The sequence below is a fragment of the Pipistrellus kuhlii genome, unplaced genomic scaffold (genome assembly GCF_014108245.1).
Source record: "Pipistrellus kuhlii isolate mPipKuh1 unplaced genomic scaffold, mPipKuh1.p scaffold_m20_p_34, whole genome shotgun sequence".
In the NCBI taxonomy this organism is placed as follows: domain Eukaryota; kingdom Metazoa; phylum Chordata; class Mammalia; order Chiroptera; family Vespertilionidae; genus Pipistrellus; species Pipistrellus kuhlii.
In genome coordinates, this window is record NW_023425534.1 from 4,122,665 (window position 1) to 4,138,099 (window position 15,435).

The 15,435-nt window shown below is 44.1% G+C and overlaps 1 protein-coding gene across 5 annotated transcripts in view; it reads left to right on the top strand.

Annotated features, from left to right (window-relative positions):
* UBE4B (ubiquitination factor E4B) overlaps window positions 1-15,435 on the top strand; it is an 83,577-nt gene that overhangs the window by 17,643 nt on the left and 50,499 nt on the right. For 2 of the 5 annotated variants that reach the window (XM_036460854.2, XM_036460850.2), the window contains exons 2-3: window positions 5,288-5,474; window positions 13,262-13,397. In XM_036460854.2, the coding sequence (XP_036316747.1) occupies window positions 5,288-5,474; window positions 13,262-13,397 (323 nt within the window). Of the gene's footprint in view, window positions 1-5,287; window positions 5,475-13,063; window positions 13,179-13,259; window positions 13,398-15,435 lie in introns of those variants that run through there. The other 3 variants (XM_036460852.1, XM_036460853.1, XM_036460851.2) reach the window with 2 other exon arrangements.

Consider the following 15,435-nt stretch of genomic DNA (forward strand, 5'->3'; position numbering starts at 1 on the left):
TGTTAATGCTTCAGCTTCGGTGATGTTAGGCTGCAATCTTTTGTGCCAGTAGTTGGTCTTCAGACATATTCTATTGACGACTGCACTTTCTTTGAGCTTCAGAATGCCAACAACCAAATTCACGAACGACAATGACAGATCGAAACACACACATGCGATTGGCGCTGACAGGAGCGTTATATGTATCACACATGTGCGAGTCAAGGTTTATTTTTATTTTATTTATTTGTAATATACTTTATTGACTTTTTTTTTTTTTTTTTTTTTTTTTTTACAGAGAGGAAGGGAGAGGGACAGATAGAAACATTGATGAGAGAGAAACATGGATCAGCTGTCTCCTGCACACCTACTGGGGATGTGCCCGCAACCAAGGTACCTGCCCTTGATCGGAATCAAACCTGGGACCCTTGAGTCTGTAGGCCGATGCTCTATCCACCAGGCCAAACCAGTCAGGGCCAACATTTATTTTTAAATTGGACGATCGGATGGACAGATGGTCAGTTGGTCACTTAGCCTTTTAAAAAATAGATAATTGCATGCTCAGGGTATTGAGAAATAACATTCAGAACAAAGCAGACAATAAATACTTTTTTTGAAGGAAGATGAAGGAAAGAGTTAAAAATGCTAAAAAAAAAAAATGTTTTTTCAAAAAGCCCTTTTCTTACTGTGTGCAGATCCATCAGAGGAATGGTACTTCGGTTTCAGCAGTAATTTGTAAAGATGTTAGCTCAGGTTGCACAGGGAGACAGTGCACAGCCCCTTTGAACTTGGAACGTCAGTTGTGCAGAGCAGAGTGGTGTGTCACTTAGGGCTTTTTGTTTTAGGTTTGTGCTTGGTGGCCATTAATGGATTAATTAACCTTTTACTTTTACGTAACGAATCTTTTACCTTTGATACAGAACAGGCGGCATTCCCTGGATTTCATCAACAGAAGTGCCCCTTTCCTCCCCTTAAGGACCACTCGGGGCCCGGATGGCCATCTGTAAGGGCTTTTTTTGCTCGTTCACTTTTACTCTGTATGGATGGCCTCACACTCAAAAAGCTTGGTGATGGCTGATCTAGGGAACTGTGAATAAAGTAGTCTTTTGCCTTGAGATGTTGTGATTAGAGTGGCAATTATATAATTGTTTCATGTGCATTAGAAATTATGTGAAGGGACACGAAAGATGGGGGGAAATAGAAGTTTCTTAAGTATCATCTCCATTTTCATTTATGCATTTTTTGCACTAATAACAATATCCATTGTAATTTAAGTTGTAATTTAAAATGCCCAAAGGGCCGAAGCCGGTTTGGCTCAGTGGTAGAGCGTCGGTCTGCCGACTGAAAGGTCCCAGGTTCGATTCCTGTCAAGGGCATGTACCTTGGTTGCGGGCACATCTCTGGTAGAGGGTGTGCAAGAGGCAGCTGATCGATGATTCTCTGTCATCGATGTTTCTAACTCTCTATCCCTCTCTCTTCCTCTCTGTAAAAAATCAATAAAATATATTTTAAAAATAAATAAAATGGGAAAAGAAATGTATACATCTCTTTGGGTTATTAGCTACGCTTATATACACTGAGTGATCAGATTATTATGATCTCTGGACCCATAATAATCTGGCCACTCAGTGTACTTCTCTTGAGTACCTCATTTATTTGATACCAAAGATACTATAAATCATGTACCTGATCAGTTTTCCCCTTTGCACTGGCTGATAGAAAGCTCAGGGCAAATAGGTGATTGATCTCCAGCAAAAGTCTAGAATACTGTTGGTGCCCATTTGAGATACAGATACACTGAGTGGCCAGATTATTATGCGTTCAGAGATCATCATCATCTGGCCACTCAGTGTGTATGTGAACCCTTTAGAACAGCAGCTGGCACCTGACAAAGCTAGCTCATGCCATTCATTATGTTCTGTCGTAGGCTATCCAGAGCCGAAGTGGTTGGCAGTGACCAGCCAGGGCAGCTGTGGTATCAGACTGCTGACTTAGCTTCTCTCGGCAGGCGAGTTGGTGATGGGATTGTACTGAGAAGTAAGGATATTTACTTGTGTTCAGGTCAAACCTTTGAAGGAGAATTTAAGTCATTCTTGCTGTAATGTTAGGATTGAAGGAAAAGGCATCCTTCCACATGTGGGCCTCTTTTATCTAGGATGGCAGTGGTAGACTGAGGTTAATATATTTTCAAAATGGGAGGCAGTTTAAGCATAAGGACTTTTGGAGCTTTTAAATGAAAATTAATTTAAAATCACAAATTTTTAAAAGGTAACTGCTGGTGGATTTTAGATTGCAGAGCTGTGGTGTTCAGATTTCAATGCATTTGTTTTGGGATGTATTTTGGGCTTACATACAGGCATATTATGAAATTGTCATAGCATTTTGTAAGTTTTAGATATGGTCAATTATTAAAAAAAATAAAACCACAACAATAATTAAAATAAGACCTCTCTCTAGGAGAAGACCATTCCAACCAGTAAATATTGGAAAGCGTTTTTCTTTGTTGGGATTTAATATTTTAGTAGAAAAATAAGATGCTTTGGTAGAATGACTGTTTACTAACTTGAAAACAATGCTTTTTGGATTTATTCCATCCACCCCCACCCCCCACCAAGTGCTAAAGAGGACCAGCTTGGCCTATCCTGTTTTAGGTTCTGCCTTGCATCACCACAGTGTCCCTTGCTGTTTTTTAATTTTTTTAATTTTTATTTTTTTAATATATTTTATTGACTTTTTTACAGAGAGGAAGGGAGAGAGATAGAGAGCTAGAAATGTCGATGAGAGAGAAACATCGACCAGTTGCCTCCTGCACACCCCCAACCGGGGATGTGCCCACAACCAATGTACATGCCCCTGACCGGAATCGAACCCGGAACCTTTCAGTCCACAGACCGACGCTCTACCACTGAGCCAAACCGGTTTCGCCTGTTTTTTTTTTTTTAATTTATTTATTAAGGTATTACAAATAATAGTACATATGTCTCCTTCCCACCCCCTATCGACCCCCCCCCCCCGCCCCCTCCAACCCCCGCCTCCCGCCCCTCCCCACCCGGCAGCATCTGTGTCTATGGTTGTGCTTATATGCATGCAGACAAGTCCTTCTGACTTGAATCTATTTTTAGTTCAGGAATGTGAGGTAGGACAAGCTACCTTAGGATTGAACAGTTCTGGGGAAAGCCCTGTTTTAATGCCATTTGGGAAGCAAGAACTGAAATAGTCAAGACAAGGAAGCTTTAGAAATGAGATTTCCTTCTTAGTATATTTGGGTTGACTTGTGGTTTGGGACAGAGGTCGAGGAATTGGAAGTTCCTTTTTTATGCTTTTGGTGTTTTCTCTCTGTGACATCGGGGGAAACAGACTTTAAAAAAAAAAAGTACTTTTGCTTAACTTAGAAGACATTCTATTGGTCTTATGCTTAGTGTAAAAAAGCAGCGTAAGCTCAGGGAAGAATGTTTAATAATATTGTGGTATGTTGGGGCTGTTCGTTTGTGCCCCATATGTTCTGTTGGTGATAAATTGGACGATTAAAGGCTCCTAATAGTGCAGTGACTGACAGGCCTTGGTGCCTGCCATTGCTCAGAATCATTCCGTGGGAGGCTCCTGTGCGGATGTCCCTACCATTGTAGAAAGTGGTCAGTCCACCGAAGGGCAGCGCTGCTCCGGGCAGCCCCAGCACTGCCCAGCCATGGCTGCTCTGCTCCTAACAGCAGGTCTTTGGGGTGGGGAGTCAGGACCGGTCCGACCAGTCCATGTTTTGCATGGACCCGCCCCTGTCCCTAACTGCATTCCTCCATCCCCCTTTGTCCACAGGATAGCTCACCAAGTCTGACTCTTCATTCTTTCTCAGAACCTGTGCTTGTGGAGTGGCGGGGGCAGGGGTTGGGAAATACCAGCACCTTCGAGATCTTTCTTCTCGGGAAAACTTCCTTTTCTTCCTTCAAGCCCGCATCGCAGTGAGCCAGGACGTTCATTCTGTTTATGCCACCGAGAACATCCGGAGCGAACATCTCAGGCTGAACTTGGCACCCAGCGTTAACGTGACTTCATGTTTTACCCAAAGATGATAGTGCGATTCAGTAAACTATGTGCAGCGTGTTTTCTAGACGTTTTCATGTCTCTTTCATTCATGCCGCAGACGTTTAGAGGGCACCTACTGTGTGCACAGCACTCTTCTAGCACTGAGGGGACATCAGCACAGAACTGAGAAAAGTCTTAAGAAGCTTCCTGTGGGTGGGGAGTGAGCAGCACACAGAGCAGCACAGATGCAGGAGAGCCAGGAGGTAGAGGCCAGGCCAGGGCGGTGGTTTTCTCGGGGCTCCATGAGGTGGTGGTTTTCTCGGGGCTCCCTGTTCTTATCCCCACGGACAGACGCGGACCTGAAGCACAAAGGTTGACAACTTATCTTGAAACTACCTCGGCAGTAGGTAGTAAAGGTTGAATTTGACTTTGAAGACAAGCATGAGCTAAATTTAACCACCTCTCTGGTACTGAAACTTAATTCTGAGCAAATTTCTGAATGCTGCTTTCCATGAAAACTTAGTCTCTTCACTAGACCTTCTGCTCTTGAACGTGATAAGTAAAATGTGTGTCTTAGTACAACCTTTGTTACGTTCTGCCATTATTTGAGTGATTAAAATGGCCATGTTATTTAGTTTTATTAAAATAACAATAAGCTTTAGTGTTGTAAAGTGTGGTGTGCTAATTGTAAATTCACAAAATCAGTCAAGAAAGTGTGATAGACAGATAAGATGAGTAAGGCGAGTAAGATGCAGTTTTATTTATTTGTGTGTGTGTGTGAGTGTGTGAAAACATGTTTATTCTATCGTCACATCTAATTTAACATTTGGTTTGGGGTAGAATTTAGGAATTAAAATAAAACTTTAAATATTAAATATTAAAATATTTTTATTGATTTCAGAGAGAAAGGGAGAGATAGAAACATCAGTGATGAGGCAGAAGCATACATCTGCAGCCTCCGGTATGCTCCACTCTGGGGAAGGAGCTTACTGCCCGGGCAAGTGCCCTGACCAGGAATCCAACCGTGACCTTCTGGTTCATAGGTCTGTGCTCAACCACTGAGCCGTGCCGGCCGGGTGGAATTAAAGTAATTTTTAAGCTGCAGTTTTTAAAGAGGGAGGTGGTGGCTTGCAGAAATACTGGTACACTGAGGGAATACTTCCTCTAGTGGGTACTTTATTCTCAAGGCATATTTGGTCGCTGAGCCGAGTGTGGTCACTGATAACGCTGACGTTCCTCTCTGCAGACCAGCGCTCCTGTGTTTACTGACATTTGCCTTTTCCCCACGCAGATCCGGCGGAGGCGCCTGGCTCGACTTGCTGGTGGACAGACCTCCCAGCCGACCACCCCGCTCACCTCTCCCCAGAGGGAGAACCCTCCGGGGCCCCCCATAGCGGCCTCAGCCCCCGGCCCCTCCCAGAGTCTCGGTCTCAATGTCCACAACATGACCCCAGCTACCTCCCCCATCGGTGCATCAGGTAAGCCTCCCTTCACTCCCGGTGTGCTTAGCTCTCTGATCATAGCCTCTGATTCGCTAAGAGTTTTGACATTTCCACAACAGGGTACAATAAATTGGACAGCAACTTCTTTAAATCCTGCAAGCCATAGTTTAGAATTTGAGATTATTACAGCATGCTTTGTTAATGTCGACTTGTTTTGATAGTGATCTGTTAAAACTGTTTTCCTTTCCATAACTTATCCTTTTTTCCAAACAGGGTCAGGTCTTATCTTTGATGGCAAAGTGATGAAGACTATATTTGGTTCTGCTGATTTGATGAGTTTGGTTGATGCTTTTAAGATAAAATCATCTGAAAGTATGAGATTGAAATAATGGTCAAAGTAATAAGCCTCTAATTATGGATTTCCTTATTTACATTGGCATAGAATGCTTTCTCTGAATTTTCAGGCTGTAAAAGTTTGTCAGGTATGATGTTTCAGGCTATCTTACTGACAGTTACTTAGCTAACAAAAGGTTTATTTCCGTTTTTAAAATATATTTTTATAGATTTCAGAGAGGAAGGGAGAGGAGAGAGATAGAAACATCCTATATAATAAAGCGGTAATATGCAAATTGACCATCACTTCAACACACAAGATGGCCACCCCATAGGGTTAAAGATGGCCACCACAAGATGGGTAGGGCAGTTAGGAGGGTCCAGGCCTGCAAGAGAAGGCAGTTGGGAGCAGGGGGATCAGGCCTCCAGGGGAGGGCAGTTAGGGGTGACTAGCCCTGCAGGGGAGGGCTATTGCAGGGGACCAGGCCAGCAGAGGAAGGCAGTTTGGGGCAATTGGGCCAGCAGGGGAGCAATTAGGTGTTGATCAGGCTTGCAGGGGAATGGTTACGGGGTGATCAGGCTGGCAGGCAGGCAGGCAAGCGGTTGAGAGCCAGCAGTCCTGAATTGTGTGAGGGATGTCTGACTGCCCATTTATCAGACCTAAACTGGCAGTCGGACATCGCTCAAAGGGTGCCAGATTGGAGAGGGTGCAGGCTGGGCTGAGGGACACCAATTTCGTGCACCGGGCATCTAGTCAGTGATAAGAGTTATTGATCAGCTGCCTCCTGCACACCCCCCACTGGGGATGTGCCTGCAACCATGTACATGCCCTTCAGTCCTCAGGCTGACGCTCTACCACTGAGCCAAATCGGCTAGAGTAAGGTTTATTTCTTTATAATTAATAAGTTCATGGTTGACATCTAGGAGTATCTTTGTTGGGAAACGATGATAGTGACTTAATACTGAATATTTGAAAATATCTGTCCTTTCTCTAAATGAACATTTCTATCAAACAATTATTACCAGTGTTAGTAATTATTGTGATCATTTTAAGATCCTAATTATGAGAAAACAGGTGCTAAGAGATCTGTATTGATTATCATGTCATCTAATAATTGAACATTCAGTTTTTAGTTCTGTAGTCATTGAATGCACTCTGCCTTAGTCCCCTCTGAATAACCTGTCTTGTCTAGGTTGACTAGTCAATTAAAAGTGCTTAACACTCCTAGCTGGTTTGGCTCAGTGGATAGAGTCAGCCCAAGGACTGAATAGTCCGGGATTCAATTCCAGTCAAGGACACATGCCCAGGCTGTGAGCTCCATCCCCAGTAGGAGGCAGCTGATCAATAATTCTCTCTCATCATTGATGTTTCTGTCTCTTTCCCTCTCCCTTCCTCTCAGAAATCAATATAAAAATATATTTTTAAATAAATAAATAAAATAAAAGTGTTTTACAGAGTTTCTGTTGTAGACATCATTATGTAAAAACAAATGCTTATGCGTCCTTAGAAAATGCGAACTGTTCAGGCCAAATCATCAGTTCGCAATAAACAGTGCCTTTGCCTGAAGCATCTCCTCTGTGCACTGCAGAGCTGGCTGGGCCTCTGGTAGGGGCAGGGCTCGGGATTGCAGTTAGGTTTAACCTTTCCTTGGAGACAGTGTGCCTTGTCTCACCATGGCTGCCATCCTCCCTCCCCCAGTCCAGCTCCCTCCTCACGCCCTTCCCCCCGGAATGCTAGGAACTGTCCAGGGAGAACTGGTTCGATGGGGAGTCTCCCTGCATCAGGGAAGGTCCGGCAGGAGACCCAGAACTCTGCTCCTGGCAAGCCCCTCTGCACTCCTGGGCACGCACGCTGTCTGTGGGGACCAGCAGGCCCCCGTGTGGTGAGAAAAGCCCAGAACCCTGCTGCCCGTCTCATTTCAGACTCATGGCCACACACCCAGGCGGCCCCGTAACAGTTATACCGTACTAGAGGCCTGATGCATGCAATTCCTGCAAGGGGCTCGGCCCTCACAGCCCCGCTGCCTCGGCCCAATCATAGCCCATCGCGGCCCTGCAGCCCCGCCCACTGGTTGTTCTGGAAGGTCCTCTGGGAGGACATTCGGGAAGGTCATTCCACCATCCGATTTAATTAGCATATTAGTATATAGGATTTCCTGGTTTCCTTTCCCACTCTGCTAATTATTCCTACCTTCTGCAGTCTGCAGCCTCCTTCTCCTTGCGCACTCTTCGCTGCTGGCCCGCCTTCCTATCCGTGAAGAAAACCAAAACGTGAGGCAGAAAGGACCTACCGAAGGGCTTGCACTGCCCCCCTCGTTGTGGGCCTGCCCTCTCCCAGCTCCTCCCACCGGCTCAGAGCCCTGCCCCAGCAGCCCATTTCTCCTGCTGTGTCAGAGTCCCAGCTCCAGTGAAAACTCATGTTTTATTAGCCATTTACATTCTGTTCTTCTCCCAGCCTGGGAATTAATGAAAAGGAACTCTTACCTCGGCCAGGGGGCTCAGTTGTTGGTGTGTCAGTCCATACACTGAAAGGTTGCAGATTCGATTCCACGTCAGGACACATAGTACCTACGTTGCAGGTTCGGTTCCCTGTTGGGTGGTGTTTCTCTCTCCCTTCTTCTCTTTAAAAATCAATAAACATATCCTCTGGGAGGATTTAAAAAAGGAGGGGAGGGGGAACTCCTGATCTCATTTCCCCTGCGGGCTTCCATCCACATCTCTGCACCCATTCACAACAGAACTTCTCCCCCCTCTGCCCTCACACCCTCTGCTGAACTGATTCCCTCAGACGAGGCCTCGTGGTCCCGAGTCACCATCTGAGCTGGCCTGTCAGCCTCACTGCGTCTGGCTTTGGCCCTTCTTTCCTTGAAATGGTTTCCTCCCTTCTGTTATAGAACAGCGGTCCACGGTGTTCTGTGAGCCACTGGTGTTCCGTGAGCTCCGAAAGGCTGGCGACCGCTGTCCCAGGAACCACAGTGCTGGTTTCCTCCCGTCTCTGTTCTCTTGGCTCTCTGCGTGGCTCTTCACGTCTCTGCGTTCTGACGTTAGCGTGCCCCGGACTCAGAGTTAAGCTCCCATTCTCTCCTGTGGTTACTCTCTTCCTGATGTATCTGGCTCCTTGGCTTTCCTGTCTCTAATCTGATGACTCCTCAGCTTGTCACTCCAGCCCAGACCTGTTCCTTGAGCTTCAGACTCAAACACCATCCAATTCCCATCTCACCATTAACCTGTCCACAGTCGAGCTCCTGATGCTTCCTCACATGTCGTCCTCCCCCAGGACCCCGTCCCAATAAATGACATTTATTTATGACATTATAAATGACAAAAATAAATAAATATTTTTCCCCCTACTTGCTTAAGCCTGGGCATCATCTCCCCTGTTTACCTCATATTCTAGCTGCGGGTCATGAAAACTCTCCCTGTAAAGGGCCAGGAAGTAAATAACTTTGGCCTTGAAGGCCGGGTGGTCACTGCCACAGCTGTTCTCCACCCTGTGGCACAAACACAAGCACAGACGATATGCAAATGAAGGAGCGTGGCTGTGTTCCAATAAAGCTTTATTCAGATGTGGCCCGCGGACTAGCTTCCTGGCCCTTATCCCAGGTCCATCAGCAAAATAGAACCTGACCAGATTCTCCCACCCCACCTCACCCATCCTGCTGCCACCCAGGTCCCAGGCACCTGCGGGGCCTGCCTGGGTGCTGGGGGCCTCCTCACTGGTCTCGCCAGGCCCTCCCCGGCCGCAGTGTGGAGCCAGTGGGTCCCTACAGCATAAGGACCACGACATACAACAGCAGCGTCAGTTTCACAGCCAGCTCATTCCGACGCCCACACGCAGGTACAGCCTCTGTGCTGTGACGTCCTCATTGTGTTTCTCACATAGTCGCCATTATTCATAATTACACACAGGGAGATGCTGCTGGCCATGCCCTTGGCAGGTTGGAGAGACAAATTTGCATGAATCTATTAAGTAAACAAGTTTAAACAGAACAAGCAGGAGACAAACCCCTCATAAAAAGGTCGTGCCAGATCAAAACCTTGCACTGGCTCCCTGCCTCCCCGGCCAGGGCTGCATGTGGCCCAACCCTGCTGCCGGCCCGACCTCCCCTCAGCGCTTTTCTCACTTCCTCTGCTCCGGCCATGCTGGCTTCCCTGCTGTTCTGGAACATTCCAGGCGTGATCCCTGCTTGGGCCTTTATATTTTTTGTTTCTATGCCTAGAATGCTCATGCCCTAAAATCCACAGGCTTTTTTGCTTAACTCTCCAGATGTTTATTTGTCACTTTCTCAATAACACCTTCCTTGGCCGCCCTGTCTGAAACCACAGCCTCTCTCCACACAGATGGTTTTTCTTGGGCCGACGTGGCACATGTGCTACCTGCATGTCCTATTTTCTCTGCCCCCCTCCTAGAGGGAAGCTCCAGGGGACGGAGCCTTTAACAGTGCAGCACCTGATAGGCACCGAATAAAAGATCTGCTGAATTAATCAGTCGCAAGAGAAAAAGACCAGAATGCCATAAGCATGTGTAGCTTAAAGAAATCTCAAGCCTGGCCGGTGTGGCTCAGCATTTGAGGACACATACCCAGGTTGTGGGCTTGATCCCCATGGGGCATGTGCAGGAGGCAGCTGATCAGTGATTCTCTCTCATCATTGATGTTTCTCTCTCTCTCTTTCCTTCTCCTTTCCTCTACCTCTAAAAACAATTGAAAAAAATTTTTTTAAAATCTCAAGAGGATAAAATAGTGTTTGTGTGTGTGTGAGAGAGAGAGAGAGAGAGAGAGAGAGAGAGAGAGAGAGAGATACTGGAACCGAGCTAGAGTTGCAGCTTAACTATAGGCATTTGGTTTGGTTTATACCTAAAAGGGAATATCATTCAGGAAATACTTCAATGCTAGGAGCAAAAACTTACAAAAATAAAACTCTATTAAAAAAAATCCAGCCTTCCCACACAGAATGTGTAATTCTTTAACAGGATCCTAGTAGTCATAGCAGTTTGGGAAGCTGCCATTTTGAAAGTTGTAATTCATATTTTATTAAGCAGACATGGCTCTCTCTGTTCTTTGTTATACGCACCCTCATTCTTCAAAGTTGGTATGGAGAGATTTTACTCCTCTTCTGAAAGAGGATCAGAGGTTTGTCTGTGTTTTAATTCTTTAGTGTCTGGTTTTATGGACGTGAAGGGGGGTTATCTATGCCTTAAAGCTTGGCCTCCTGGTAGTGATTTCTCAAGTTAGGGGTGGGAGCAGGTGAAGACAGACGCATGCGTGTGTGGTTTGAGAACAAAGCAGTATTTTGTACAAGTGCTTTGATTGGTTTGACTCATAATATTGAATTCATATTGATTCTGAATGAAGTCAGACCATCTGGTTTTTAAGTTTCAGAAAGGAGTGGGGTCATGTGGTTGTACAGATGGAGGAACTAGTAAACAGAATTAATTCTGGGAGAATTGCCCCACTTGACCCAGAATGTGAGGCTCACGTGGAGAGTTCAGGAAGAGAGCACGCAGGTGATCTCCTGGATGTGTTAGAGAAACACTAGAGGCCTGGTGCATGAGATTCGTACACAGGTAGCATCCCCAGAGCCTTCCCTTCCCTGGCTGCCAGCTGGGCCTTCCTTCTGCACCGACCCCTAGTGGTCAGCACACGTCATAGTGAGCAGTCCAACTCCTGAGGGGACAATTTGCATATTAGCCTTTTATTATATAGGATTAAAATGCAGTCCATTAGCTTGAGTGGAATACTCTGGCACTGTATTGCTATGGGCTGTTGTACACAGAGTGTAGCTATAGTATGTGATATTACAAATACAGGTTTTCAGACAGTGTACTGTAATTATCAGTTTATTCTGAGGCCTGGTTTTATCAGGTAGGCTTTTTAAATATGCTGACCTGCTATCCCATAAAAATTGTTGACGTTTATTATTGATTCGTTTTTATTAAAAAATTCTCAGACCTTTCATTGTGATAGATAAATCAATGATCTCCTAAAGTCATTATTGGTGCTCTGTTATCTAGTCCTTCAATAAATATTTACTGAGAACCTAGTGTGCATTACACTTCTTGAATTAATGAATTTAAAGTTTTGCTGTCTTCCACAAGCTTCTCAGAATTCTCACTACATTAGATGTTTTCCATGTTTTCCTTGAGTCTACTTAGGAACACTGACAATTTCGTTTCTCTTTTCCTTCATGAGACCTGCAGAAGTTGTAATAAAGAGATATATGTTAAAATTGCTATCAGAACTAGATAAATGTTTTGTAACATTCTTCAGTGGAGAGGCGTCAAAGGGTGGCCACTTTCTCGGAATGCTGGGATGGTTAAAATGTTATCCACTTGGTGGTAGTTTCAGCTACAACTGGTAACTCAAGTTGTTTTGATTTTGTTTTTGAAGAAATGTAAGTCTCATTTTCCTTTCACCACAATAGGTATATGCAGGGTGTCCCAAAAATGTATATATACGTTGAATACCACAATTAATTCCAGGGGGTTACATCTAAAGAAACATTAGTTGAGTTGTCAGCTGTTAAACTGTGTATACATTTTTTAGAACAGCCTGTATTTTGTATTTTTATTAACCTATATTTTTGAAGTACTTGTAGATATCTGGATATTCATAGAGTTAAAGTACTTTTTAAAATCCATGAAAACCTGGTTTTAAAGACATCGATGAGAAATCCGTCCCCGTGCACATGCGGTTCCCTCCCCTGGAAGGTCTGTGAGGGCAAGGACAGGTTCAGTTACTTCTTTACCCTGGCTGCCACTCAATAGTGCATGACCTGTATTTAGCATTAGCTCAGGGGGGGTCCATTTGCATGCTTTCAACATTTTATTATGACAAGTTAATGCAGACAGCAGATTTGAAAGAATTTTGCAATGAACACCTATAAACCCACCACCTGTATTCTTCTATTAACATTTTAGTGTATTTGCTTTATCATACCTCTTCATCTGCATGTCTGTATATCCCTTCATTGGTGTATCTTGTTTTTGGTACATTTCAAGGATTTTCCTGGCCTGTGATGGAGGCTAATTTGTATTCCAGGATCAGTGTAAATGAGTGAAAAAGAAGTTGATGAGGAATCAGTTCTAGATATTAGATATAGCTCTGTTACTGACATCATATGATGTATTTTGGTAAGTTATGACTAATTGTTAATGTTCCTATGATTTTAATACTTTTGCATTGAGTGTAATCTTTTGTTAGAAACTAGAGGTCCGATGCACAAAATACGTGCAAGGGGCTTGGCCCTCACAGCCCCTGCAACTGGCTCGGCCCTTACAGTCACCGCAGCTGTTCTGGCTCCATCTGGAAGGTCATCCAGATGGTCGTTCTGCTGTTGGGCCATTCGATTGATTTGCATATTACGCTTTCATTATATAGGATTCTTCGATTGCTGACTGTCACAATGGTGTGCATACTTACTGTTGTCATTACAAATGGTTTTACTGCTGTTTCACATGAGACTTAACGTTCATGTCTTTTTCTGACTAGGAGTGGCCCATCGAAGCCAGAGCAGTGAAGGAGTCAGTTCTCTCAGCAGCTCGCCCTCCAATAGCCTTGAAACGCAGTCGCAGTCTCTCTCCCGTTCCCAGAGCATGGATATTGACGGTGTCTCTTGTGAGAAAAGGTAAAGTGAGCCCATTTCCCAACAAAATGGACTTATGGAAAGAGAAAGAGCCATTCAGTTTAGTCTCTAGTCATTAGTCTCAGATGTCAGCCCAGAGGTCCATGCCAGACCATAGCAAATTAGAGCTAAATTTATTAAACTTAAAGCTCTTTGTATTATTCGTAAGTGTTCTTTATACCATTTTTATGTTTTTGGTGTTGAAATGTCTTTTGTGAAATAATGGTGTAGGTGGTAAAAAAATGTTTTTAGTTTTTTAATGTCTTTAAAAACAAAAGTTGACATCATCTGTCAGTATTTCTTCTAAATTTTACTGATCAGTGAAAATTTAAAATGTGGATGGAGCTCAGTGAGTGGACTGACCCAACTGAGCCAAGCAGTCTAAGAGCTCTGTAAGGACCGGGTGTCCTGGCGCAGAACTTCCTGTGCTGTGGGTGCACCAGGACCAGGTGATAGAGTGGCCGAGGCGTTGATTTCTTTATTCCTTGGGCCAGCCAGCCACCCACCCCAACTCCCAGGCCCATTTCCGCTGCCCTAAGCTGCCCCTCTGTTTATGCCAGTAGGCCAGACAAATACTACCTTCTCTGTGTGTGATGATATGAAAAAGGTTGAGCAGGACTAGCATAGAGCTTCAGTAGTTGGGTGGGACTGGGGGTGAGGAACCAGAATAGTGATCACACACATTAGGCAAGAATTCTGGAAGGTCAGCACTCTCAGGGGAAAGATCAAGTTGACCCCGTGGAGTAAAAACAATTTTGTTCTTATTACCTTTGCTTTGAATACATGTATTTTCTTTAAAAAATATATATATATATTTTTTTATTGATTTCAGAGAGGGAGAGAGAGATAGAAACATCAATGATGAAAGAGAATTATTGATCCGCTACCTCCTGCATGCCCTCCACTGGTTTGGAAGCCATTATCAAAAAATAAATGGCTGAAATATAAAATAATACTGAATGTTAATTGCAAATTAAAAAAAAAAAAAGATAAATGGCTGAGAATTTCTCTAGAGTTGATGAATGATATGAATCTCCAGATTCAGGAAGCCCAGCAACTCGCAAACAGGTTAAACAAAAAGCAAATTCTATCTAGACGTCTCTGAGTAAAATTGTAGAATACCAAAGAGAAAGACCTCTAAGTAGTCAGAAAGGGGATTATTAGATGTCTCAATGATGGCAGCCAGAAGATGTTGGAGTAATAGCGTTGAATGCTGTCAGGAAGTCTACTAGAAAGTGTGTACCTTTTGGAACGATCTTTTAAGAGCAAGGGTGAAATAAAGACATCTGTAGATTAAAAACAACAAAACAGCCAGATAGCCTGCAATAAAAGACCCCCAACTATTTAAAAAATATATATTTTATTGATTTCAGAGAGGAAGGGAGAGGGAGAAATAGAAACATCAATGATGAAAGAGAATTATTGATTGGCTGCCTCCTGCATGCCCCCTACTGGGGATTGAGCCCGCAACCAGAGCATGTGCCCTTGACTGGAATCAAACACAGGACTCTTCAGTCCAAAAGCTGATGCTCTATCCACTAAGCCAAACCCGCTAGGGCCCCCTAACTTTTTAACAGATGTAGTTAAGGAAGAAAATGATCTCAGGAATAATATCTGACATGCAAGAAGGAAGGATGAGTGAAGGAAATAATAAACACTGATGGTATAATAAAGCAATAATAACAGTGTAGGAAAATCAGATAGGTCTACATTTAGCTCGCCAGCAGTAGGTCAGCCGTAAAGGGAGGGGGGTGGGGCAGGAGTCATGGACCCAGGCAAGATTTAAAGTCCTTGTATACTTGAGAAAAGGGGTAAAGATACTGGCCAACCTTTTTTTTTTTTCAAGATACTGGCAAGTTTTAGATTTTGACTTAAGAATACTTGATTAAATTTCAAGGGTAGCCACTAATAGAATGGAAATAGGGTATATCTTCCAAACCAGTAAAAGGAAAATATGGAACCATGGTGAGTAGGTGGGAGGGTGGAGGTAAGTCAATTCAAAGAAAGGGAAGGAAGAAACAAGTTTCTACAATAAAAAGAG